A 24,311-nucleotide genomic window follows, 5' to 3' on the forward strand; every position below is an offset into this window, starting at 1 on the left:
TCGATAAACGTGGCTTGTAAATTCGCAGAATTGACCGACATTGTACACTGCAAATTAATATTCTCACTTAAACAGAAATCGTATGGCTTTCTTGAAATGCTTTACAGCATCCAATATATACGCAAACACAAGAATAGTCTACAAAGCAAATTATATGAAAGTTACGCCTGAAATATAAATATGTGTGCAGTGTACTTAAGATGGGCTTGCGGTCAAAATATCTGGTTAATTTCTCCGATTAAAAAAATCTTGCAATGTAATGAAAACGTTCAGTAAGTAAACGGATAGGCGGATGGAATGGAGCAAGAGGTCCTTAGTGCGTAATGACCATGATCACATCATCGCCACTTCCTGAAGAACGATGGCTGTCATGCATGCGTGTGCGTCTTTGTCTCAGCAGTGCAAGAAATGAAATGCACAAGAATAGTTGCAATGCGCGTCCACGAAACAGCAGAATATAGCGCATCAACAGGACGTTCATAATAATATCAGGTCACGTTTTACGCGCCCTATCTTGACCCTTTAATAGAGACAGACAGACGAGTCAGATGGACAAACAGAGGAAGACAGAGGGACAAACAGAAAGACAGACGGGCAGAGCTAATTGCATCAACGTTCAGTTGGAAAGTAACAAAAAGTAAAATAAAATAGCCTTCCCCTATGCAACTATTCTACCCAGGGCGTCTTGGCAACGTTTGAACCTCAGCGGCCACTCACCTGGTTAACAATCGGACATTCCTTTAAGCTGGCCACTTACATTATTCAGCGACTGAGAGGTCACGAGACGCACAGCACATATCAAAACGTCGACTGTGGCAGCTTCAATCACAAAATGAGTACCGTTGGTGCAATTTTACATTGCTCTAAAGATGATGATAGCGGCGGCGGTGGCGGTGATAATTTAATGATTGGTGGTGGTAGTGGTGGTGGTTTGAAGTGGCCAGATGGGTCAGAGGTCAAGAGCGCTGAGCCGTGACTGCTGAGATCGTGGGTTTAAAGAATCCCGACACAGCCACCCAGGTGCTTAAACCGGATCCTCAAGCGCAAGCGGATTGATGGTCTCAGCCAAGCCGACAAGTTACCGCGCGCGGAAGTGAACCCATGACATTCAATTCGGGCGCTTCATTTAACTGCGGACACAATCAAAGCTCCCGAGGATCATCAATTTAACCGGCACGTGATGGCACATTGTCCATCACATGACGTCATCGTGATGTTTAACGTTGTGATTTAACGCTTGTTTAACGTGGACTGCCACCCCCCCCCCCCCCCAGGTCTGTGGTAGGGGGCTACAGATGGGGGGGGGGGCGCAATTAAATGCTTTGCCCATCGAAGACGGTCACCGCATCTCACGCGCTTTCAGATGCGCTTCCGCGGCCGTCTGGAACGCTCTTGCTTCCGATATTAGGAAGCCGCCGGAGAGCTGTGCACTTTTAACGATTCTCGATTTTAAAACGAATTCCTTCAGAACTGCTCTGTTGTGTTTCGTTTGTTGTTGTCCTTCCCCCGCACCTCCGATGAGCAGGGCCGGCTACGTCCGGTGCAAAAGAAGTTCAACACACACGCGCGCACAACACACACACACGCACGACACGCACAACACACACACACACGACACGACACGCACGCGCGACACACACACGCACGACACACACTCACAACACACACAGACGCACGACACACACGCACGACACGCACAACACACACACACACGACACGCACACACGCGCGCGTACGAATCGACCCGGCCATCGTCGCCTCCCCTACACGGTTTTCCACCCCTCCCCGCCGCCGTCCACGACGGGCGGACGACGGAACGGATCGTCGGTGACGACGACGAAAACCCTCGCCAGGAGGCTCAGCGCGCGCCGATCGCGCCGCAGCAGCCGGATCTGCACATCGAGGAGAAAATCGGCGACGCCGCTTAGACGCCGCCGGAGGAACAGCGCCCCCCGATGGCCCGCGAGGGTCCGCACCCCGAAGTGGGCTCCCGGATCGCTGTGCGGCGACACCGAGAGGAGCACGCTGTCGCCGGGCACCGTGCGCGACGGGCCCACGTGCAGAACCGCAGCCGGAGGACGCACGCTAGCCGGGAAGGACACGCGGTGGTAGGTGATGATCGCAGGGCTGGTGGCGCAGTCCTGGTGGTGGTGGTGGTGGTGAGGGTGGTGCTCAATCAGCTCCTTCTGCTTCAGCTCATGAAGGAGGCGGTCGTGATCGTTGTCGTCCTCGCACGATATTCGCTCACATCGCCTGCGGCGACATTTGCGAAAACGTTTGGCAACATGCGTAGGGTGCAAAGTGTCAAGGACATTCACCAGAAAACTCACAAGTGGGGCCTTTTAGTGAGTTAGTTTCTTACGGTTGTCATTTGTGGGTTAGGATTGTCATTCTCTGGATGAATAAAAAAAATGGCCCTAAATGTGACATTTCTGGTGGATTTATTTGAAACTTTGGAGTGTGTATGTACGTTCAACTTCTTCTTGATTCTTTCGGTAAAGTCGCGTAGAATTGAAATAATAAAATAATACAAATCAAACATAATAAAATAATAAAAATCAAACATAATAAAATAATTCTCACGACGTTTCGGCCGACTTTACCGAAAGAACCAAAAAGATGAATCCCTGCAGTCACGAAAGCTTTAAATCGAAATTTACGTTCAACTTCTTTCGCACCATACGTAGCCAACCGTGCCAATCGGAGGGGCAGGGGGAAGGACAACAAACGCTAAACACAACAACACGCGGTTCGTGAGTTTTCAATCTAGATGATTTAAAAATGCATAACTCCAGTGGCTCCCTAATATCAGAAAGAGGAGCGTTCCAGACGGTCGCAGATGCGCATCTGAAAGCGCGCGATGCGGTGACCGTACGTATCCATGTACTGCATGCTGAACTTCTTCCGCACCATACGTAGACAACCGTGCCAATCGGAGGTGCAGTGGGAAGGACAACAAACGCTAAACACACAAAGCGATTAAACGTCACGTTCTGTCACTTCGGTGCCGCTTTGTGCACCATCGGTCGTGACCTCACCTTTGCGAACGCGAAGACACGACGCATTCGTACGCGAATGTAAATCATCCGTAAATGCAAAGGGAGATCCAAAATTGCCCTTAAAAAAATCCAAAGATCCTCAGTCCTATTGTTTGTTTTTATTTGAAACTCATCGCCAGGACTGCACACACAAACGCTCAGATGAGTGAAATCTCTACGTAAGCCACAGGACAAGTTCACGTGTCAACCTTAAGGGGCCGTCCATAAATTACGTCACGCGATTTTGGACGATTTTTGACCCCCCCCCCCCTTCGTCACACGCCGTCACACAAAGTCAGACCCCCCCCCCTCAAATATGACGTCACAAAGCTCTGCCCCTCCCCAAAAAATAAAACATGCTTCAAATCGCTTCAAACTATTGTCATTGTAGTGCGTATTTAATGTGGCGCTGCACTCTGATGTTGTAGAAAACATTTATTAAAAAGTATATTTAATTAAGTAGAACGTGTTGCCTATATTTATTTAAAGTTGCGCATTTTGATGTGACGTCACATTTCTCAAACCCCCCCCCCCCTCGTCACACATCGTCACAAATGTCTGACCCCCCCCCCCCCCCCCAGGTGCGTTGACGTCATTTACGGACGGCCCCTAAATTATGCCCACAGCTCACAGCTGAACAACTGAAATTTTGGATCATGAAAAAGCGCGCTGAACACTAAAATAGTGCAGTGTGCGTGCCCATTCCATGGTCACATCATCACCACTTCCCGAAGAACGGTGGCTGCCATGCATGGGTGTGCGTCTTTGTCTCAGCAGCGGTCTTGCAGTGATTCGCCCATCTGCAATGCGGATTCCAGCGATGTGTGTTTGACTCCTGGCCATGCGTAGTATCTGTGCGCATGCGTGCACGTCTTTGTGCGTCAACACCTCGGGAGCGGGAGGTGTAGCGGCAAACTTGCCAACCAGAGTTAAATTCCCGCTCGCGGGCAAACGCCAGTGACGATTATCTGAAATGGTCCTGGGCCTCCCCCAGGTCGACTCAGCCTCAAGCGAGCACCTGGTGCAAAGTATAAACATTGCGACGAGGGAGACAAAGGCGGCCGGGCGTGGTGCAGGCCGCCCACCCCCTTCGTGTGCCGTGCCGTCCCTTCACAGGTGCTGCTCGCTAATGGCACTTGCCCCCAGAGCCTGTCAGAGTCTACGAGGGGGGGCATCTTCCTCTTTGCCTCCTTGCCTGCGGGGGAGCGGCTTCGTAGCGGTCAGTGCACCCCCTTCGTGCAAGCGGCGACGTCAACCCCCCGCCCCCCCCGGCTCTCACGGCAACATCAGTGGCGAGTGCACGAACGTGGTCCTCGGTCTCCCCCACGTGTTGACTCGGACTGGCGACGCCGTGCCGCGTGCGTCGGCGGCGGCTGAACGCAACTCACGTGGCCGAAGTCTTCTTGTAGTTGGGCGGGCAGCTGTAGGCCAGGCAGCGGAATCCACCGGCCACGTTGTAGCAGACCTCGGCGGAGGTGCAGTTGTGAGTCCCGGAGGAGCACTCGTCGATGTCTTTAGGGAAGGCGGAAACACACACCGCCCCCCCCCCACACGCGCGCCCGCCGAGGATGAAACAATCTCGTAAGAATTCATTGTGTCCATTGTAGGGCAGTCACGTTGATTGATGACCCAGCGCTCGCTAATTCACGGCGGTCGATCGCTCACTCATCGGCGGTCGGTTACTCTCCTTATCGGTCTTCCTATCGCTAACGCCGTGGTCACTGTTACCGTGAACTTCACCCGTTGATTCCTCCACCCGTGTTGAGGACTCGGGCGAGCTCACTGGCTGTGTGTCATCTCCTTCACACCGTGTTCAGCCACCATACTGCAGGTCACAACAAAGCACTCACCCACTCGCTCACGCATTCACTCGCTCGCTCGCCCAGTCACTCACTCGCCCACTCACTCACCCATTCACTCACTTACCCACTCGTACACCCACTCACTCACCCACCCACTCACCCACTCACTCATTTACTCACTCACTCACCTGCTCACTCACTCACCCAGTCACCCAGTCACCCACTCACTCACCCAGTCACTCACTCACCCAGTCACCCACTCACTCACCTATCCAACCACTCACTCACCCACCCACTCACTCACCCACTCACTCACCCAGTCACTCACCCACTCACCCACTCACTCACCCAGTCTCTCCCTCGTCCACTCACTCACCCAGTCACCCAGTAACCCACTCACTCACCCAGTCACTCACCCACTCACCCACTCACTCACCCACCCACTCACCCACTCACTCACGCATCACACTGCAAGTCAAATCACTTCTCTTTCTGCGTCTTCCCTCACACTGCTCCACTTTGAAATTCCCTCTCCATCATCGTCTCACGCCCCAAAATATATTTTAACCTCGCTCAATAAAAAAAACATTCCGTTGAAACGTTTTATGGTGCTGCTTGTTGCTAGCCGCTTGATATTTTGTGCCTTTGGGAAATTAGCTCAGCAACGGTGTAAAAATGTAATCTCAGAAAGCACACAAATACATGCACGTGTGTTCCAAACACAACTAAATTAAGATCTGGAGTCAAACCAAGGCATCGGTGCTCCGATCCCTGGACACACCAAACTGTATCAAGGCAATTCAATGTTAATGGGTTGCAGGTGCGTGCGGAGAGATGGCATAGCAGTGGGCACACTGAGCTACGGATCCGGCCACCCGAGTTCGATTCCCGCTCACAGCCAACATCAGTGGAGAAAATCTGTACCGCACCTGACCTTCTTTAGGTTGACTCAGCCTTAAATGACCACCTGGTGCAGCCCTTAATCGTCAGCACTGGGGAGATAAAGGCGGCCGGGCGTGGTGTTGACCACACGATTCGCTCGTGCGTCGTGCCAGATTTAGGTGGAGCTTGCTAACAACAGCACTCGCCTCAACACCCAGCGCAGTCTACCTGGGGGATCTTTGTCTTTAACTTTATGTGTGCGTCTGTGTGGGGAGCGGTAGTGCAACGGGTTAGCGCGCTGCTCTCCGAACCAGACGACCCGAGTTCGGCTTCCGCTCACAGCCCAACACCAGCAACGAACGTTCGAACCGATCCTGTGCCTCGCGCCTAGGTCGACTCAGCCTAAAATGAGTAACCGGGTGCGTTGTTGTAAACATCGCCACCGGGGAGACAAAGGCGGCCGGGCGTGGTTGCGTTTTTTGGTCACCCACCCCCTTCCGTGTGCTGTGGCCGGCATTCATAGGCGGCGCTGCAACTCGTCACTAACAGCACCTGTCCCCTCGACGGTCTGTTGCAGGCGGGGGAATGAATGTCCGTGCGCGTGGTCTTTTGCTCTGTGTTTGGTGCGCGGGCTCTGTTACCCCCACCTCGACACGCGTGGCCATTGGGCGAGAGCGTGTAGCCCGGCACGGGACACCTGCACGCGTAGCTGCCCGGGGTGTTCACGCAGCGGTACGTGCAGACCTCACCTCCGCTGACACCGCCGGAGCATTCATCAATGTCTGGCGAAGAGAGAAAACACAACAAGGTGCGGGGGGGGGATGGTGCGGGCGAGCGAGCGGTAACAGTCGACCTCGTGCGACGTGGGGCAACATTTTTAGAATTCAGTGAGGAGGGAGAGAGAGAGAGGGAGAAAAAATGCCCCCCCCCAGGGACCTCTTGTAGCAGCAGCAGCAGCAGTCGTCTTCGGTGACTGGGTGGTCTTACGGATATCTCCACGTGATGACTCCCCCCCCCCCCCCCACCACCACCACCACCCCCGGAGCGCTGTAAGTGACCCTCATCAAACGCTGTCGCCAACGCCGCTTGCCCCGCTTGACGATGCTTTGCGGGAGCTTCATCGGAGTGAGCGAAACCTCCCGGAGGCTGTTGGGGGGGGGTGGGAGGGTGCTCTGAAGGGTACGTTCCCGTGTGCGCTTTGTGATGGGTACTGGTAGCGCAACCTTAGTGCCCCGAGCAGGACTCTCCGTGCCGGGCGTGAGGCTAAAGTCTGTTGGAACGCCGCCTTGAGAACTTCACGGTGTCAACACGCTCGCGCACATGATAAGGAACCTCGTTGGCCCATCTGTTGTAGTCGGTGAAATAAATGAATGGGGAGGAGGAGAGCCGCTCCTGAAATGAGAGCCTTGCGGAGAATTCTCAACGCTTCTTTCAGATGATTTTGTTGCCGTGAATGTCCGCTCGAAAAGCCACTTCGTTGAGATGTCATTTGTGGCCAAGTCGCTTCTGAAGAAGAAGCCAATAGCTCAACGGGCTTTACCTGGTAAGATAAAAAAAATAACTGTTTAGTTTCATGAGTAAATTTTTTTAAGTAATTTTTTTTTTACCTTTCCTATACTTTGCACTCCTATCGTGTTTTTTTTCGTATTGTTTGTTGTTGTAACGTTCTGACCCGCCCCTCCGGGACATCGGTGAAAGAAGAGCTTCATAGCTCATCGGATTTCTCCGGTATATTTACACAAAGATCCTGAGAACGAGCAAACACACGAACAAGGAAGAAGTCCCGGGGTAAGAAGAGACACCGACGAAAAGAATCGAGGCAACCGAGTCAGGGCAATTAGGGGAGGCCGCAATGTTTCGGGCACGTGAACCGGGGTGATTCGTGACCGCAGGGAGACATGGAAGGCGCTCGGAAGACCACACTATGTGAGCGGGCGTCAACCATCCACACTGGACACGATGGTAGAATACAGCGGCGGACAAACGAGAGAAGTGGAAAGGCAGCGCTGCGTGGATGGTATCTAGGGTGAAGGCAAAAAGGTCGTGAGCCCAGTGGCCCAGAAGATGGAGCCATCTGCGTGTGAGTCGGTCGGTCACAGCGCTTGATCGCTCTCGCCGAAGAGGAATCGGCGAACCTGTGACCATGACGACGAGGTCTTGACGACACGCGGCTTCTGACCGAGGTCAAAAAAACACGTGCGACTTCAATTTGTCGACTGAGTGGAGTTGAATTTGTTTTTGAACTCTCTTCTCACTTCATGTTTTTCTTTTATTTATTCAGAGTTGACAGTTGGTTTTGGCGGCTGCAGAGAAGATCGAACCGTGACCGGAGGTAGCGGAGGATGGAGCCAACGGAGGCTTCAGGTCGCTAACGCAATGCCGATTTAATGAGGGTTGTAAATTAGAAAGATACTCGCTGCATCCAAAGCAAGAGCAGATGCCTGCCCGTATAGAATCAATAATACTGTGAGCACGTCACCCCAAAGGAGATGGAGCGATGGAATCAGATTCTGTGCCGATGCCGGGGTGGATCGTTGTAATCGTCGGATGACGAGAGGTGGTGACTTCCTGGGAAGGATTTCTCAACCCAGCAGTGGATTGAGAAAGATCTTTAAATTAACATCTTATCATCGTCATGGAAGAAGATCTGACAATGCGGTCACCGATGAGAAGGAAACTGTCACTGTTCGGACACGTGTGCATGATGGAAAACGACGAGAAATTAAAAGTGCGTTGTTGTTGTTTGGAATAATGGAATGAACCGGAAAGGGAGGAAGACCTAACAGAGCTTAGCTTGACGACGACGTAAGAGACGGGTGCCACAAAGACGCGGCCACCACTTGAGCACATTGGCACAAGACGGAGGAGAGTTGAAACGAACGGCGAAATGTTTAGTGTGAACCTACGGTGCTATCTGCCCATGGGTCGTGATGAGGATAACCACGAAGTCTGCAGGACATCCATTCTTTAAATACCATTCCGTTATGCCGCCGTGGAATTGTGCTGGGATATCGGTACGTGCCGAAGAGCATTTTGAGTGCCGATGAATCATGGAGCCCCAGCGTGAACGGAGTGCGATCGTGAGACGGGGCAAGGGCGGTCACGCACAACCCGACGTTTCAATGCGGACACAACGACAACACAAACTTACAGTTAGCGAACAAACAAATAACCAAAAACGAGCGCATGGAGTGAAGAGTCGGTGGATTCATCGTCTTGGTTATTTCGGTAAAGGCACGTAGAAGGGAAATAATAAAAGAATAAAAATAAAGCATAATAAAATACATTATTTCCCTTCTACGTGACTTTACCGAAAGAACCAAGTAGATGAATCCCTGCAGTCACGAAAGCTTTAAATCGAAATTTGTTCATTCAGACGCTGTCTTTCCGACAGACCTGTTCTTCACCCGAGGACGGCTGCTTGCGTTGTGGCCGAAACGTCGTTAGAATTTTATTTTATTATGTTTTATTATTTTATTTTATTTCCCTTCGACGTGACTTTATCGAAAGAACCAAAAAGATGAATCCCTGCAGTCACGAAAGCTTTAAATCGAGTCGATGGATGTTCGTCCAAACGGAACGACCAATCGAATGAAATATTTCCGGGCGGAGAGGAGGATTTGAGGACAAATCATCATGGCGCAAAGTTCCGCACGTCGTGGCAGCGGTAAGACGCCGTGCAGTGCGAGAATCGATACCCGAATGAGCTGGTGTTGCACATTAACATTGTGGAAGTTGGCCTATGTTTGAGTCGCTGTACATTTAACGTGACGGTCCCCCCAAAAATATTAATGTTTGACCACCGCTTGTAAAACTGATGAATGCCCGCGGATGAAAGGTTTGCGTGCATTGCAAGGCAACAGACAGGTGCATTGTCGACTTTAGAAAAGGAGTGAGTTGGGTGAGTGGGTAGGTGAGCGAGAGCGTGAGTTGTTGAGCGATTCATTGGGCGAGTCGCTGAGCAAAGCGGGTCAGTGAATGAATGAACGCGCAAAGGAGGTGAGTGAGTCAGTAAGTGACCGAGTGAGTGAGGAGCGAGTAAGTGATGGGCACGAGTGAGCGGGCGGGTGAAGTGAATGAATGGGCAAGCAATCGAGGTGAGTGAGTGCGTCACCTAATGAGTCTATCAATCAGTCATCGGACAGTCGGTCAGTCGGCCCCTGGGCAGATGTGCCAGCGTGCGAGTGAACAAACGGGCGAGAGACTCGGTGAAAAGCAACGCACTCCGCACCCCACCCTACCCACCTCCCCTCCCTCTCAACCCATCACCCCCCCCACACCGACTCCCTCCTCCCCACTGCACCTTCGCACGTGGCGCTGTTGTTCCCGGGGCCGCGCCGATATCCCTGCTCGCAGTGGCACCGGTACGAGCCGTAGGTGTTGCTGCACCGCTGCTGGCACACGGACGGGCGCAGGCACTCGTCCACATCTGCAGCGCAGGGGGGGGGGGTCAAGGGTCAAGGGAGAGGTGCACGAACGCACGTGAACTCCGAGGGGCCGGACACAAAATCTCCCCACACCATGATCGGCGCGCACCCGGCCAGTCTTCAATTATGTTAAATTTCGATGTAAAGCTTTCGTGACTGCAGGGATTCATCTTCTTGGTTCTTTCGGTAAAGTCACGTAGACTCTGTCTTCTCGACAGACCTGTTCTTCACCTGAGGACGGCTGCTTGCGTTGTGGCCGAAATGTCGTGAGAATTATTTAATTATGTTTTATTTTTATTATTTTATTATTTCCATTCTACATGACTTTACCGAAAGAACCAAGAAGTTCAATTATGTTGTGTTCGATCTTGATTTAAAGCTTTCGTGACTGCAGGAATCCATTTGGTGGGCTACGTACGGTGCGAAAGACGTTCAACATGCACACGTGCAGTGTTCGCCATTCACGAACTTAGCTGTCCGCAACTTTGGGGCTATCTGCGACTCACATGTTCAACTCTACACCACCGCACCGAGAGAGCGAGAGAGGTGAAGATGGTATGGACGTTGAACTTCTTTCGCGCCGTACGCAGCCAACTGCGCCAATTGGAGGTGATGCGATAAAGTGACGAGAGATATTTGTTACGATTGTCGCGTACCTAATAGCTTATTCACGTCGTAGTTATATAAGCCAACGTCATTTATCCACGAAATTTGCTCTTTCACGAGCATCTCCAGAACGTGTCCCTTGTGAACGACGGGGGAAGGCTTCGCATTGTCTCTCTGAAGCTCGTCGCTGAACTCCGCTGCTCATGGGAACCCCCCTCGAGCGAGGAATGTTTAATTGTCTCACCTCTGTGTCTCGAGGCGTCAATCTCACGATGAAAGGGGGAGAAGGGGGCATGGGCTCAGAGTCTCTCGACACCACCGCAACCACTGCAACCACCGCAACCACCGCAACCATTGCAACTACTGCAACCACAGCAACCACCGCGACCACCACAACCACCGCAACCACCGCAACCACCACGACCACCACAACCACCGCAACCACCGCAACCACCGCAACCACCACAACCACCGCAACTACTGCAACTACTGCAACCACCACAACCACTGCAACCACCGCAATCACTGCAACCACCGCAACCACCGCAAACATCGCGACCACCGCAACCATTGCAAGCACTGGGCTAGGTCCCAGATTCTTCCTCTTTCGTATGGATTAATAGCAGCAGAGTGGATCTCGTCCGTTCTTCCTCTAAAGGAGCAAAGACTGCATCAGCAGCAGCGGAGTGTTCACGATGCCGGTCGATGTGATGTGCCATTTGTGCATCACGTGACCGCTGCGGCCGCGTGGCCCGGATCTGTTTCGGTTGACGGTCGACCGTCGACGGCGTGGAAGATTGAAACCGGCAGGTTCGACGGGAGGGTCGCAGTCCAGACTCTAGCTTTCATCCCTCGCCGTCGTTTATATTTGTGGCGTGGAGCGAGGCCGCTGTGATCCAGACGGGGTGGCGTGATTTTAGGCGAACAGGCGCCACCGGGTTTACGTCCCGATGTATTAGATTATTTCTAATACGGATAATTTGTCCACGTCGGGTTAGACGCTGTTTGTTCCCGTGTCTGGATATACAAACTAAAATACGCTTCGGTTCAACTGTAAGAGAGACGAGATAGCCATGATATAGATATAAGTATGATGCTTTTACGCTCTGTCCGAATTGGGTGTAATGTGGCGAGATGTTAACTACCTCGCCTGGTATGCAGGAGGGTCGTGGGTTCGATCCCGACCCTGATGCCTGCTGCTGTATATTTGGAGTTTGCGTGTCTTTCTCCCCGTGGTCGTGTGGTTTTTTCTCGGAGTCCCCCGGTTTTTCCCTCCGCATTTAAAATCAACGTCACGCGTTTAGAGTGTTTGTCAGCTAAACATTAGCAGGCGATACGCCCACTTCGTTCAGCTATCATTTGTGATAGCCAGGTGGCTTCTGTGAAAGAACTATACAGCTCAGTGGGCTTCACCTGCGAGAATAAAAAAAAACAGTAGAAGTTGTGGTGATATCGACTCGTAATCCCACGGGCACTTTCCCCACCAAGTTGCACTGACCGGCGGAAGCAAAGTACGGTCAACCAAGCCCCGACAACCAACCCTGTGCACAGACATTGCACGAGAGGGCACTCCTGCCGCCCCTTACGTCACGTACCTCGACATTTTTCAACAGTTTTACTCAACTTGATTCCTCTGTTTGTCGTGGTCAAATCTTGTAGTAAAAATTTAGTTAACTTCCCATTGTCCAATCAGGTCCACATTTTGCACGCGTACTCAGATCCGGTGACAATGCATGCCTGTATCAAAATCGGTATCAATTCATCAATTAATTCGCTACTTTAAAGCAATTTACATTTTGTATGGACGCCTTATTATTTATATATATATTTGCGGAGGTCAAACACGTCGCGGTCCCTAAACTGTGGAATTGTCTCGCACAAAACGCAGGCGCCGCGTGTCTCAAGCGCCAATGACGAACTTCTCGACAGTGAGTTAAACGAAGTTGTTAATAAAACCGTTGTTTAAAAAAAAACAAATTTTTAAGGAGTTTATTGTGTGTTTAGTGTTGCCCTTCCACCCGCACCTTTCGATTAGCACGGTTGGCCACGTACGGTGCAAAAAAAGTCCAACGCACCCACCTTCACATGTCCTGCCGTCATAGCTGAGAGCCAGCCCCCGTGCACAGAGGCATCGGAAGGAGCCCTGCGTGTTCTCACAGAGCTGCTCGCACGGCTTCCCCGAGCCTTGCGCGCACTCGTTCACATCTGTGTGTGTGTGAACAACAACAATAACAACAGCGGCAGCAGCAGCAGCGTTAGCCAGATCCAGCATCACTCAGATTCAACATTGTTATACTGGTAGGAACCTCCTGCTTACACCAGCCCACAGGGGATTATTGTGTCCGTCATGCAGGGAGGGGATGGGTGGGGAGGGGAGGGGCTGGATGGGGAGGGGAGGGTGGGGAGGGGCTGGGTGGGGAGGGGCTGGGTGGGGAGGGAGGGTGGGGAGGGGCTGGGTGGGGAGGGGCTGGGTGGGGAGGGTGGGGCTGGGTGGGCGGTGGGAGGGGTGGGGCTGGGTGGGGAGGGGAGGGGCTGGTCACCCCGTGGTGCCCTTATGAAACTCAACGTTTAACCTACTCACGCCGGCTTGTGCCCGCCTTCACAGTCGGCCATATTTGCGGAATACACCACGCCGCCGTTGACCCTGCAGGCCATTGACCGAGCAACCCAACGTGTTCCTACTACCAGCTCCCTCCGCAGGACAATGTGTTCGTTACTGTTGCTAAAATGGTTGACCCAGGGGAGCAATTGCCGAGTCTCAAGACTATCTTACGGGAGGGTCCTGCCAACGTTTCACACTGGAGAGTGATGCTGCTATGGGGCGGTCCATAAATGACGTCACGCCATTTTGGACGATTTTTACCCCCCCTCCCCTTTCGTCACACGGCGTCACAAAAAGTCAGACCCCCCCCTCAAATATGACGTCACAAAGCTCTGCCTCCGTCCTCCCCCAAAAAATGAAACATGCTTCAAATCTCTATAAACTATTGTCATTGTAGTGCGTAGTTAATGTGGCGCTGTACTCTGATGTTGCAGTAGAAAACATCAAAAAGTATATTTAATTAAGTAGAACGTGTTATTTATATCTATTTAAAGTTGCGCATTTTGATGTGACGTCACATTTCTCAACCCCCCCCCCCCCCCCCCATCGTCACACATCGTCACAAATGTCTGACTCTATCCCCCCCCCCCACCAGGTGCGTGACGTCATTTATGAACGGCCCCAAACGCCCGCCGCTCCCACCCACCCACCGAGGCACGAGCGGCTGCGCGGGTCGTGACGGTAGCCGGGCCGGCACTCGCAGCGGTAGCTGCCCAGGGAGTTGCGGCATAGCTGGCCCTCGCCGCAGCCGTGGACGCCCGTGGTGCACTCGTCCACATCTGCCGTGGCACGCGGCGAGCGTTGGCGTCACAATCGTCGTCACAATCATGGTCACGTGCGAGCGTTGACGTCACAATCATCGTCACAATCGTCGTCACAATCATGGTCACGTGCGAGCGTTGACGTCACAATCATCGTCACAATCGTCGTCACAATCATCGTCACGTGCGAGCGTTGACGTCACAATCATCGTCACAATCGTCGTCACAATCATGGTCACGTGCGAGCGTTGACGTCACAATCATCGTCACAATCGTCGTCACAATCATCGTCACGTGCGAGCGTTGACGTCACAATCATCGTCACAATCGTCGTCACAATCATGGTCACGTGCGAGCGTTGACGTCACAATCATCGTCACAATCGTCGTCACAATCATGGTCACGTGCGAGCGTTGACGTCACAATCATCGTCACAATCGTCGTCACAATCATCGTCATGTGGGAGCGTCGTCGTCACAATCGTCGTCACAATCATCGTCACAATCATCGTCACGTGTGAACGTCGTCACAATCGTCGACACAATCATCGTCACGTGGGAGCGTCGTCGTCACAATCGTCGTCACAATCGTCGTCACAATCATCGTCACGTGTGAACGTCGTCACAATCGTCGACACAATCATCGTCACACGCGAGCGTCGTCACACGCACCGCATCATATTTTGGTGATTTTATTTTTATTTTTGTGATTTTCAAAAGTTTTTCGGTTTGGCCATGTTTGTTTGTTGTAGTACAGAGTTAGACTGATGGCCTTAATCTAAGTTGTCTTGTGGTTGTTGTTGTTTTTTGACTTGCATCCCACTGGGATTTTTGCACACAGCGTTGGTGTACGGTGCTTTTTCTGCAATATTTTGCTGTCTTTTTTTGGATTTTCTGTTTGCACTCAGTCACTTTAAGATGTTTTCTTGTTCATGTTTTTGTTTGTTGCGGTTGCACCCGATTCAAGAGCCGAATGGCTCACAAGGCTATACCTAATAAATGAACTTGAACTTAAATAAATGAACTTGATAACAACAACAACAACAGCGACAACGAAGACGAATATCCAACCCCAAAGACAAAGATCCCCCCCCCGTATAGCCTGAACAGACTGTTAACGAGCACCTATGAAGGCCGGCACGGCACACGAGGGGGTGGGTGACCAGCACCACGCCCGGCCACCTTTGTCTCCCCAGTGACGATGTTTACACACCACACCGGGTACTTATTTGAGGCTGAGCAACCTCAGGGGAGGCCCAGAACCTGTTTAAATAAGCGTCACCGGTGTTGGCCGTGAGCGGGAATCGAACTTGGGTCGCCGGGTTCGTGGTGCAGTGCGCTAACCACTACACCACCGCTCCCCACCCCCTTCCCAAACGTGCCTTATAAAGATGTTATTATTATTATATCTATGGGACATTAACCACTGCTCCCCGTAACAATAACGACCCGCAAGCAGCAGCCGCAGTCGTTCACCGCTAAGCAGTGGGCAACGTCACCACCGCAGCGCTCGTGCCAGGCTAGGTGCACTTTGTGGCCATCGCGTGAAGTGCCGAAGGTCACGTGACCGACGCAGGCGCCATGGGGATGACTGAGACGACCGACAGATGCACCAACTGTGACCCTCCCTGCTGTGCCCGATTCAAAACAGCGCACGCACGAAGACACGTAAGTGGGTCGACAGCTCGCCAGCGAACTGGCAGGAGGTGTCGCGTGCGTGCGGCCAGACGGATCGACGGTAGGACCTGTGCATGCGCCCGTGCTGGGGCTGGCGATGAACCCGCGGGCGCACGGCATGGGCTGGGCGCCACACTGGAACGAGCCCGCCGTGTTGACGCACGGCAGCTCGCCGGCGCAGGGCGACTGCTCAGCGGAGCACTCGTCCACATCTGCAGAGAGAGCGAGCGCTGTCACCGAGCGCTCGTCGAGCTCCGACATCGTCGACGCGTTGCGCGCGCCGCGCGAGCGAGCGGTGATCGAGCGATGACGTGCGCGCGCGTGTGCGTGTGTGTGTGCGTGTGTGTGCATGTGTGCGTGTGTGTGTGGCCTCAAGGTGCACATGGCCTGGCACAAGCGTCGTGGTGACGTCGCCGCCACTTAGTGGCGAATGGCGATTGTTGCTGTGTGCGCGTGTGTGTGCGCACGTGTGGGGAGCGGTGGTGCAACGGTTAGCGCTGCGCTATGAACCCGGCGACACGAGTTCGATTCCCGCTCACGGCCGACACCAGTGACGATTATTTTAATCGGTCCTGGGCCTCTCCTAGGTCGACTTAGCCTCAAATGAGTACCTGGTGTGGTGTGTAAAACATCGCCACTATGGCGACAAAGGCGGCTGGACGTGGTGCTGGCCACCCACCCCCTCGTGTGCCGTGCCGGCCTTTATAGGTGCTCGCTAACAGCACTTGTCTCAACAGTCTGTTAAGGCTATACGGGGGATCTTTGTTGTTTGTTGTACGCACGTTGAACTTCTTCTGCACCGCACGTAGCCAACGGTGCTAATCGGAGGTGCAGGGGGGGGGAACAAGAAACTAAACAAGAAAAAATCGGTTTTCAAGGAAGTGAGTTTTCGATTTTGATTTAAAAATTCGTAGCTGCAGATGCCTGCGTCGTCAGTTACATCTGCTCCAAAGTGCACTGTGTATGTATGCACGTCGACCTTCTAGATGTGAAAAGTGCACAGCGCCCAGTGCCTTCCTAATATCGGAAGGAAGAGCGTTCCAGACGGCCGCAAAAGCGCCTCTGAACGCGCGCGCAAATTCAGCGACCGTTCTTCAGGCAACTCCAAATTACTCCTCATTCATCACTCGTTCTGTCGCGAGATTCGTTTGTTCCTGTTCGACCCCCACGCCGCCACACAAGCCGCTGGGCGGGGTGGCTGTCAGCGTGACGTGAGCATTGCTGGGTCCACAGTGCTCACACGCTGCGTGCAGCCTCGGGCAAGCCGTGGAGATTTCACACTCCGATGACAGTGCCGAGTCTATCCATAGGACAACCACCGTTGACTTCCCCCACAATTCTGGAACTCGTTGTATCGACCCCCCCCCACCCCCCCGCCTAGAGGGATGACGGGATGAGTGAACCCCAACGCCAGGGTATGAACCCCCGAACTTCCGATTGTTGCAAGCTACTCGCCCTACCGCACAGCCACCTGTCCGGTCTGCCCGCGATAGAAAATAATGCCCCCCCCCCCCCGCCCACCTTTGACGATAGCAATAATTTAAGTTTAAAGATGAACATATTAGGCCACTGAAAAGCCTGAGCAACTCAAAAACTCTAAACCATTCCGTTGCCCTTCTGCAGCACAGCCATATGGGGACCCCCCCTCCACCCGCCACCATGGCAGCTCTCCGCGTGGGTCTGTGCGCGCCCCCGTCCCGAGTGACGGGCGAGCGAGGGGGAACGTCGGACGCGGGAGACGCCCATCGTGCCCACGCACCGGCGCAGCCCCCGTTGTCGTCGAGGCGATAGCCGGCGCCGCACTGCGCCCGCGCCTGGCACAGGAACGAGCCCTTGGTGTTGCTGCACTCCGTGCCGTCGGTGCAGTCGTGGCCGCCGCTCGCGCACTCGTCGATGTCTGCGGAGGGGAGGGGGCGCAGAGGCGGTGGGGACGCACGCTCACGCGTTCGCGATCGAGCACGGACAACAGTGGTATTGATCGCGTGCGGTGGTGGAGAAAACCAGCGCAGTGACTCCCCTACTTGCGGACGAGTGAGGTTCAAGAGGTCTCGTCTTCTTGGTTCTTTATTTTATTACGTGTTATTTTTATTATTTTATTGTTTCCCTTCTACGTGACTTTACCGAAAGAACCAAGAAGATGAATCCCTGCAGTCACGAAAGCTTTAAATCGAAATCTTTCGGTTAAGTCACGTAGAAGGGAAATAATAAAATAATAAAAATAAAACATCATAAAATATTTACACTATGAGATCTCTTTTACCAGTGGCAAAATATAATGGTAGGTTTTTACCCTTTTAACTTCTGGTGTCATCTGGCCCTACACCAATGGGGACTAGGCTCTAAAGAAAGCCGTCTCGGGTGTGGGCCAATCAACTTCAAGGACAGTGCATATTATTATCCTTATCAGAGTTGCTTCTTTTTGTTTGCTTTATTGACTACTTGTGTTGTGGTCATTGCAAACATGATGCCTTGAATAAAGGTGTCAGTTTTGTACCAGTTAAAAGGGTAAAAACCTACCATTATAATAAAATATACCTTCTTGGTTCTTTCTTGGTTCTTTCGGTAAAGTCACGTCGAAGAGAAATAATAAAATAATAAAAAATAAAACATAATTAAATACACCTTTATTATGTTTTATTTTTATTATTTTATTATTTCCATTCTACGTGACTTTACCTGAAAGAACCAAGAAGATGAATCCCTGCAGTCACGAAAGCTCGAAATTTAAAAGCAAGTTTTAAAAAAGTTAGTTTTTAGACTTATTTTAAAAGTGCTTAATGACTCTGAAGCCCTCAGATCCCCTGGCAGGCTGCTTCACAGGCGAGGACCGTACACACTCAACGCCGCTTCTCCCTGGGGTTTAGTCCTAACCTTTGCGACGACTAAAAGACCGGCACCAGAGGATCTGAGGGATCTTGTTGGTCCATATCCCTAAAGCATGGAAGAAGTGGCTACAAGAGGTGGGGGGGGAGGTAAACGAAGTGGATAGACGAAGGGTGGACAAGATGAAGAAGTCACCGATGCAATCGTTGTCCTCGTCTAGCTGGTAGCCGTTGTCGCAGCCGCCGCCGCGCTCGCAAGAGAAGGAGCCGGGGGAGTTGACGCAGCGCTGAGCCGGCCCGCAGGCGCGGCTCACCGCCAGGCACTCGTTCACGTCTGCCGAGGGGTGTGGGGGGGGGGTGGAGAGATACGGAGACGAGGACGACGCTTAACCCTCCAGTGCCAAGGGGGGGTCGGCAAACCAAGATGACAAGCGGAGCCGTTTTCTTCAAATTTGGTAAATAATTATTTTCAAGAGCCGCGATAATGCGTGCGAATACAAGACGGGAATTATTTTATTATGTTTTATTTTTATTATTTTATTACCTCCCTTCTACGCGACTTTACCGAAAGAACCAAGAAGATGAATCCCTGCAGTCACGAAAGCTTTAAATCGAAAAATACAAGACGGGTACTTAGCTAATAACGTCAAACCGTGTTGTCTTGCGATCGATGTTTTCAGAAGGTCGCACGCGCAATTATTCGCAATTGCCGCATTACGAATCACCGTTGGGCTTTTTGGACGTCCGCCGTTCATCGATAATGAATTCGGAGGGTGTTTGTTGTTGTTGTTACTTTGCAATGATAGCGTCGCGAGCCACAAAACAGCGGTCCTTAAAGAACCTCAGGCTGCCGACCCCCCTGCTCCAGAGCTGGGGCAGGAAGGGCTCACTTTCTCTTGAACTCCCTCTGCGGTGGAGGCCCGTTCTGCCTGCGGTGGCGAGAGAGAGCCACCCCAAGGACTCTGCACCTTTGCTCAACATTCCATCCCTTTTGCGCGGCTCGTTGTAACCGCCGCACTGGCGATCATCCCGAGTATCGCGACATCCCTAGTATCACGATATCGCGAGTATCGTGATATCGCGATATCCCAAGTATCGCGATATCCCAAGCATCGCGATATCCCGAGTATCGTGAAATCGCGATCATCCCGAGTATCGCGATATCCCGAGTATGGTGATATCGCGATATCCCAAGTATCGCGATATCCCGAGTATCGCGATATCCCGAGTATGGTGATATCCCGAGTATCGTGATATCGCGATATCCCAAGTATCGCGATATCCCGAGTATGGTGATATCCCGAGTATCGTGATATCGCGATATCCCAAGTATCGCGATATCCCGAGTATCGCGATATCCCAAGTATCGCGATATCCCGAGTATCGCGATATCCCGAGTATCGCGATATCCCGAGTATCGTGATATCGCGATATCACAATAATCGCGAAATCACGAGCGATGTCGAGAGTATCCGTGTCGTCCAAGCGATTGTTCGTGGGCCACATGAGCCGCACTTCGCGAGGGGCGACTCGACAAGAACGCGAGATTGATTGCCATCGTAAAATTGTTTGGCATTTGAATGTCCACGCTGCCTGAACATTATCGCCACGCACGTAAATGTCCCCCCCCCCCCGGCTGATGTATGTCGCATATTTGTTCATTGCGGTGGTCATAAGTGCTCTTATTATTATTATACAGATGTGTATATACATAATCACCGATTACAGTCTTCGCACAATTTATTTTGCGGTATTTTTTGCGGTCTTGCCATTACATTCACGGGATGTTTTCAGAAACTTCGCGAGCGGGCAGGGCATCCTTGCCGAGTGGTAAGTAGTGGCTCTGGAAGATGATGCCAATGGTACGTTGAGTGGTGACCACGTGCCACTCGTCCACTATGTTTGTAAACGTCTACGCTACGAGTGCTCGTCGCATGCTAATTGCCCTGAGCCAGTGGTGGGAATTCCACGTTCCCATGGTGGGCGCGAGTCTCTCCATAGGACACTCATAGTGAACATTTTGTCTGACTGACATTGTATTGTTACATTTTCCACAAGTCTCTCCATAGTTTTGTATTTTGTAAAGCAAACTAAGTTTCTACATAACTGCTATTTACTCACTTCCTGGACGGTTTCTGCCAAGCAGCTAACTTTTTGTATCATTGTAATGCTTGGCCAATGCCAGTTACACCCTATGTGTTTTGAAACTCTACTTTACAGGCTTTGTGCATCGCCATTGGTAGTTTCTGCCGCTGTGTTGGCAGTAGTGCACAAGCACAACAACAACAACAAAAGCCTCAACACATTCGTCAATAACACTTCATGATGGGGGGGTGGGGGGGGGAACCCCCACATATAACAGCTGACATTTCGGGCAATGGTCTTCTTCCTCTGCCTCTCCATGTGCTGTGAAAAAGCGCTAATACTTGATACTTTATACTTATCTTTAGGTGTCACTGGACGAGTGCGTTGAGTTAGTTGGTTCGCGCTAATCGCAGTTGGCTGCACTGCCGTGCTACAAGGGGCCTTCTTCGAACGGTCACAGCCTGGCTGTCCGTCTGTCCATCCATCCGTCCGTCCGTCTGTCCACCCAGTCCGTTTGTCCGTCCGTCGCGAGTCGTACCGACGCAGCGTCCGCGCGGGTTTCGGACGAAGCCTCTGCGACAGCTCTCGTCGGCCTCGGAGCAAACGAAGGAGCCCCAAGTGTTTCTGCATTCCTGGCCCTCGGAGCAGTTGTGAGCGCCGCTCTCGCATTCATCAATGTCTGGGAACAAAGAGAGGGGAGAGAGATGGGGGGAGAGAGGTCCGAGCGTGCGGTGCTCTGTCAGCGTTATCGCTCGGTCGCATCGCAAGCCTCGTGCCATGCCCGTCTTAGCGATTGCCCTACATCGATGGTTGCACCTGCGCTAAAGTGCACCGTGTATAAATGCATGTTGGACTTCTTTTGCACCGTACGTAGCCAAACGTGCTACTCGGAGGTGCGGGAGGAAAGGACGACGAACTGAACACCAAAAAATACTATTTTCAAGAAATGAGTTGTCAATCTAGATTTAAAGGGAGCTTCCTTATATCGGAAAGAAGAGCGTTCCAGACGGCTGCAGAAGCCAATCTGAAAGCACTCGATGCAGTGACCGTCTTTAAATAAATACCTATCTAGGAAGCCACTGGAGCCATGCACAGCTGGGCACAAATTTAAATTGAAAACTAATTTGTTAAGAACTTATTTTTGTGTTTAGTTTGCTGTCTTTTCCCCGAACCTCCAATTAGCACGGTTGGCTACGTACGGTGCAAAAGAAGTTCAACACACACACATACATAAACGAGCGCTGAACTATGAAATTATTTTTTTTAAATGATGATTACCGTGCCACCATTCGCTGAGATAATCTGCTAAGATCATGCTGTAGAAAGCCATGAGAGTGATAGACTAAAACACGTTTGTGTCTATGCGTGGAGACACAGAAACGGAGCTTTGCTGATATTTGTTAAGACTATACGTAGATTAGCATTGACATGATGAAAAAAAATCAGAGTTACCCATTCTGCCGAGAATACAGGAGGTGTAAAAGATGTTCAAATACGAAATCAAACTAAACGATTTCAACTTACACTACTCTTTATTTTACCAAGTAAGGCCCACTGAGCTATGTAGCTCTTTTTCAGAAGCGACCTGGCCACAAATGATAGCTCAACGAAGTGGCTTATCACGTGGAAACGAATCACAGCCAAATCATCTAAACCCATGCGGGGGGGGGGGGGTGCGGGGGGAGAAACCGAAGAACCCCAAGCAAAATCCACACGACCACGGGGAGAGAGACACCACGCAAACCCCAAGCATACAGGCGTCAAGGTCGGGATAGAACCCACGACCTCCTGTGCACCAGGCGAGATAGCTAACACCTCGCCACCGTGAACCAAGACGTCTATCGCGAAGCGTCAGGCCCCGTGTTGACCGCACGTGCGCGCGTCCGTGTCCCTAGCCGAGTAAACGGCGCGCCGCTGCGGTGCCCACCGGCACAAGCATCCCCTGGGCCTCGCTCGCGGAAGCCTGCGTTGCAAGTGCAGACGGTGCCTTGCTCCGTCGCGTGGCACAGCTGGGCGCAAGCACCTCCTGGTATGCACGCAAATGGAGGGGGGGGGGGTGGTGGGATGGGTTAAACTTATTTTAAAACTATTAACTATTTATTTTCTTGGGTGTTTCGGTAAAGTCACGTCGATAGGTTCAAAGAAAATCGCAAAAAAATCGCAAAAGACGATGACGTTTCGATCGCAAAGCAAGCGGTCGTCATCAGAAAGACCCAAGAATAGGAATTCCTGCAGTCACGAAAGCGTTAAGTCAATATTTACAACTTACTGCTAGTTTCTATGCCACCTTCCTTTGTTCCGGTTTATGCGATGTACCGAGCACATGGCGAATTACGCACTAAAGTTTTTATTTTATTTTATTTGACCATGTGCAAGGCTCACTGAGCTATCCAGTTCTTGTTCAGAAGCGACCTGGATGTCACAAATGACAGGTCAACGAGGTGGTTCATCGTCGTGCGGAAATGCGTCGCAGCCAAAAGCTCTGAGCGCACGTTGATTCTAAATGTCGAGTGCCGAGTGCATCGTGCAGTCGAAATTCACGTCGGCTTTGTCCAGTTCATTCGCGCTCTCTATGTGACGCCAAAGGTGTTCGATCACGACTTCTTCCCTCTTATCTTATTTTAATTTACATGGCGCCTTAACCAAGGCACTGCTCCACTATAGAATTCCCTCTCACTATCATCTCCGTCGCCAAGTCATCATAACCTTACCCAGAATGCAAGAAACGTGATAAGTAAATTATTGCTTTTTTATGACAAGAGCGCTGTCAGCTGCTGGTCGCTGAGCATGTTGGGCTGATTGGCCTGTGCTAAAAAGAGAAGAAAAATGTAATTCCCTCCCATCGTCTCCTTGACCAAGTTCGTAAAACCTCGCTTAATTGAATACAATTATCGACTCTTATCTCTTACACAAGTGCTGCCTGTTGCTGGCCGCTTATGCTCGAGAAAACCATGATGTAAAATATCACGGTCATCATAACAATGACGATCATCATCACTCGTACTGTCTTATTACTGAGCCCTTACTCGTCAATAACACCGTGAACTTCAAAAACATTTCTATAATTAGCGACGTTTGGGCAATGAACCCTTCTTCATCGATCAAAGACGGTCACCGCATCGCGCGCTTTCAGACGCGCTTCTGCGGCCGTCTGGAACGCTCTTCCGTCAGCTATTGGTACACCACTGGAGCTGTGCGCTTTAAATTCTTCATTGATCTACAACTGCTTTTTGTGTTTAGTTTGCTGTCCTTCCCCCGCAAACTCCAATTAGCGCGGTCGGCTACGTACGGTGCAAAATAAGTTCAATGTACGTACGTGCGCAACCACACGAATTGCACTGAACCTTCCTGCCTTTTCATCTTCGCGTTTTTAAAGCGCCCCCGAAATGCTGACGGGAAAACACGACGGCGCGCCGCGAAACGCGCCGTGGGTGACGAGGGCTCGAGCAGCGCGTGACCTTGGCAGAGTTCCGTTGCGGCCGCGTCCTCTTCGCCACTGAACGCCTCCACGTCCGCTGCTGCTGCTGCTGCTGCTGCCCGATGAGCAGAGGTGGGACAAAGTCATTGTTATGCAAGTCCAAGTCGAGTCGCAAGTCATCAAATTCATGAC

The 24,311-nt window shown here is 51.7% G+C and overlaps 1 protein-coding gene across 1 annotated transcript in view; it reads right to left on the minus strand.

Moving 5' to 3' along the window:
• Window positions 1–1,447: 1,447 nt before the first annotated feature.
• Window positions 1,448–24,311, minus strand: part of LOC144731721 (fibulin-2-like) — a 48,199-nt gene continuing 25,335 nt past the window's right edge. Inside the window, exons 7-18 of the mRNA XM_078612914.1 lie at window positions 24,160–24,234; window positions 22,629–22,727; window positions 21,240–21,380; window positions 18,813–18,950; window positions 17,554–17,691; window positions 15,863–16,006; window positions 14,008–14,136; window positions 12,835–12,960; window positions 10,026–10,151; window positions 6,370–6,504; window positions 4,427–4,550; window positions 1,448–2,253 (exon numbers count right to left, since the gene is read on the minus strand). Of these exons, the coding sequence (XP_078469040.1) occupies window positions 1,764–2,253; window positions 4,427–4,550; window positions 6,370–6,504; window positions 10,026–10,151; window positions 12,835–12,960; window positions 14,008–14,136; window positions 15,863–16,006; window positions 17,554–17,691; window positions 18,813–18,950; window positions 21,240–21,380; window positions 22,629–22,727; window positions 24,160–24,234 (1,865 nt within the window). The 3' untranslated portion in view covers window positions 1,448–1,763. The remainder of the gene's footprint in view (window positions 2,254–4,426; window positions 4,551–6,369; window positions 6,505–10,025; window positions 10,152–12,834; window positions 12,961–14,007; window positions 14,137–15,862; window positions 16,007–17,553; window positions 17,692–18,812; window positions 18,951–21,239; window positions 21,381–22,628; window positions 22,728–24,159; window positions 24,235–24,311) is intronic.

The sequence above is a fragment of the Lampetra planeri genome, chromosome 40, assembly GCF_965212315.1.
Source record: "Lampetra planeri chromosome 40, kcLamPlan1.2.h2, whole genome shotgun sequence".
Lineage (NCBI taxonomy): Eukaryota > Metazoa > Chordata > Hyperoartia > Petromyzontiformes > Petromyzontidae > Lampetra > Lampetra planeri.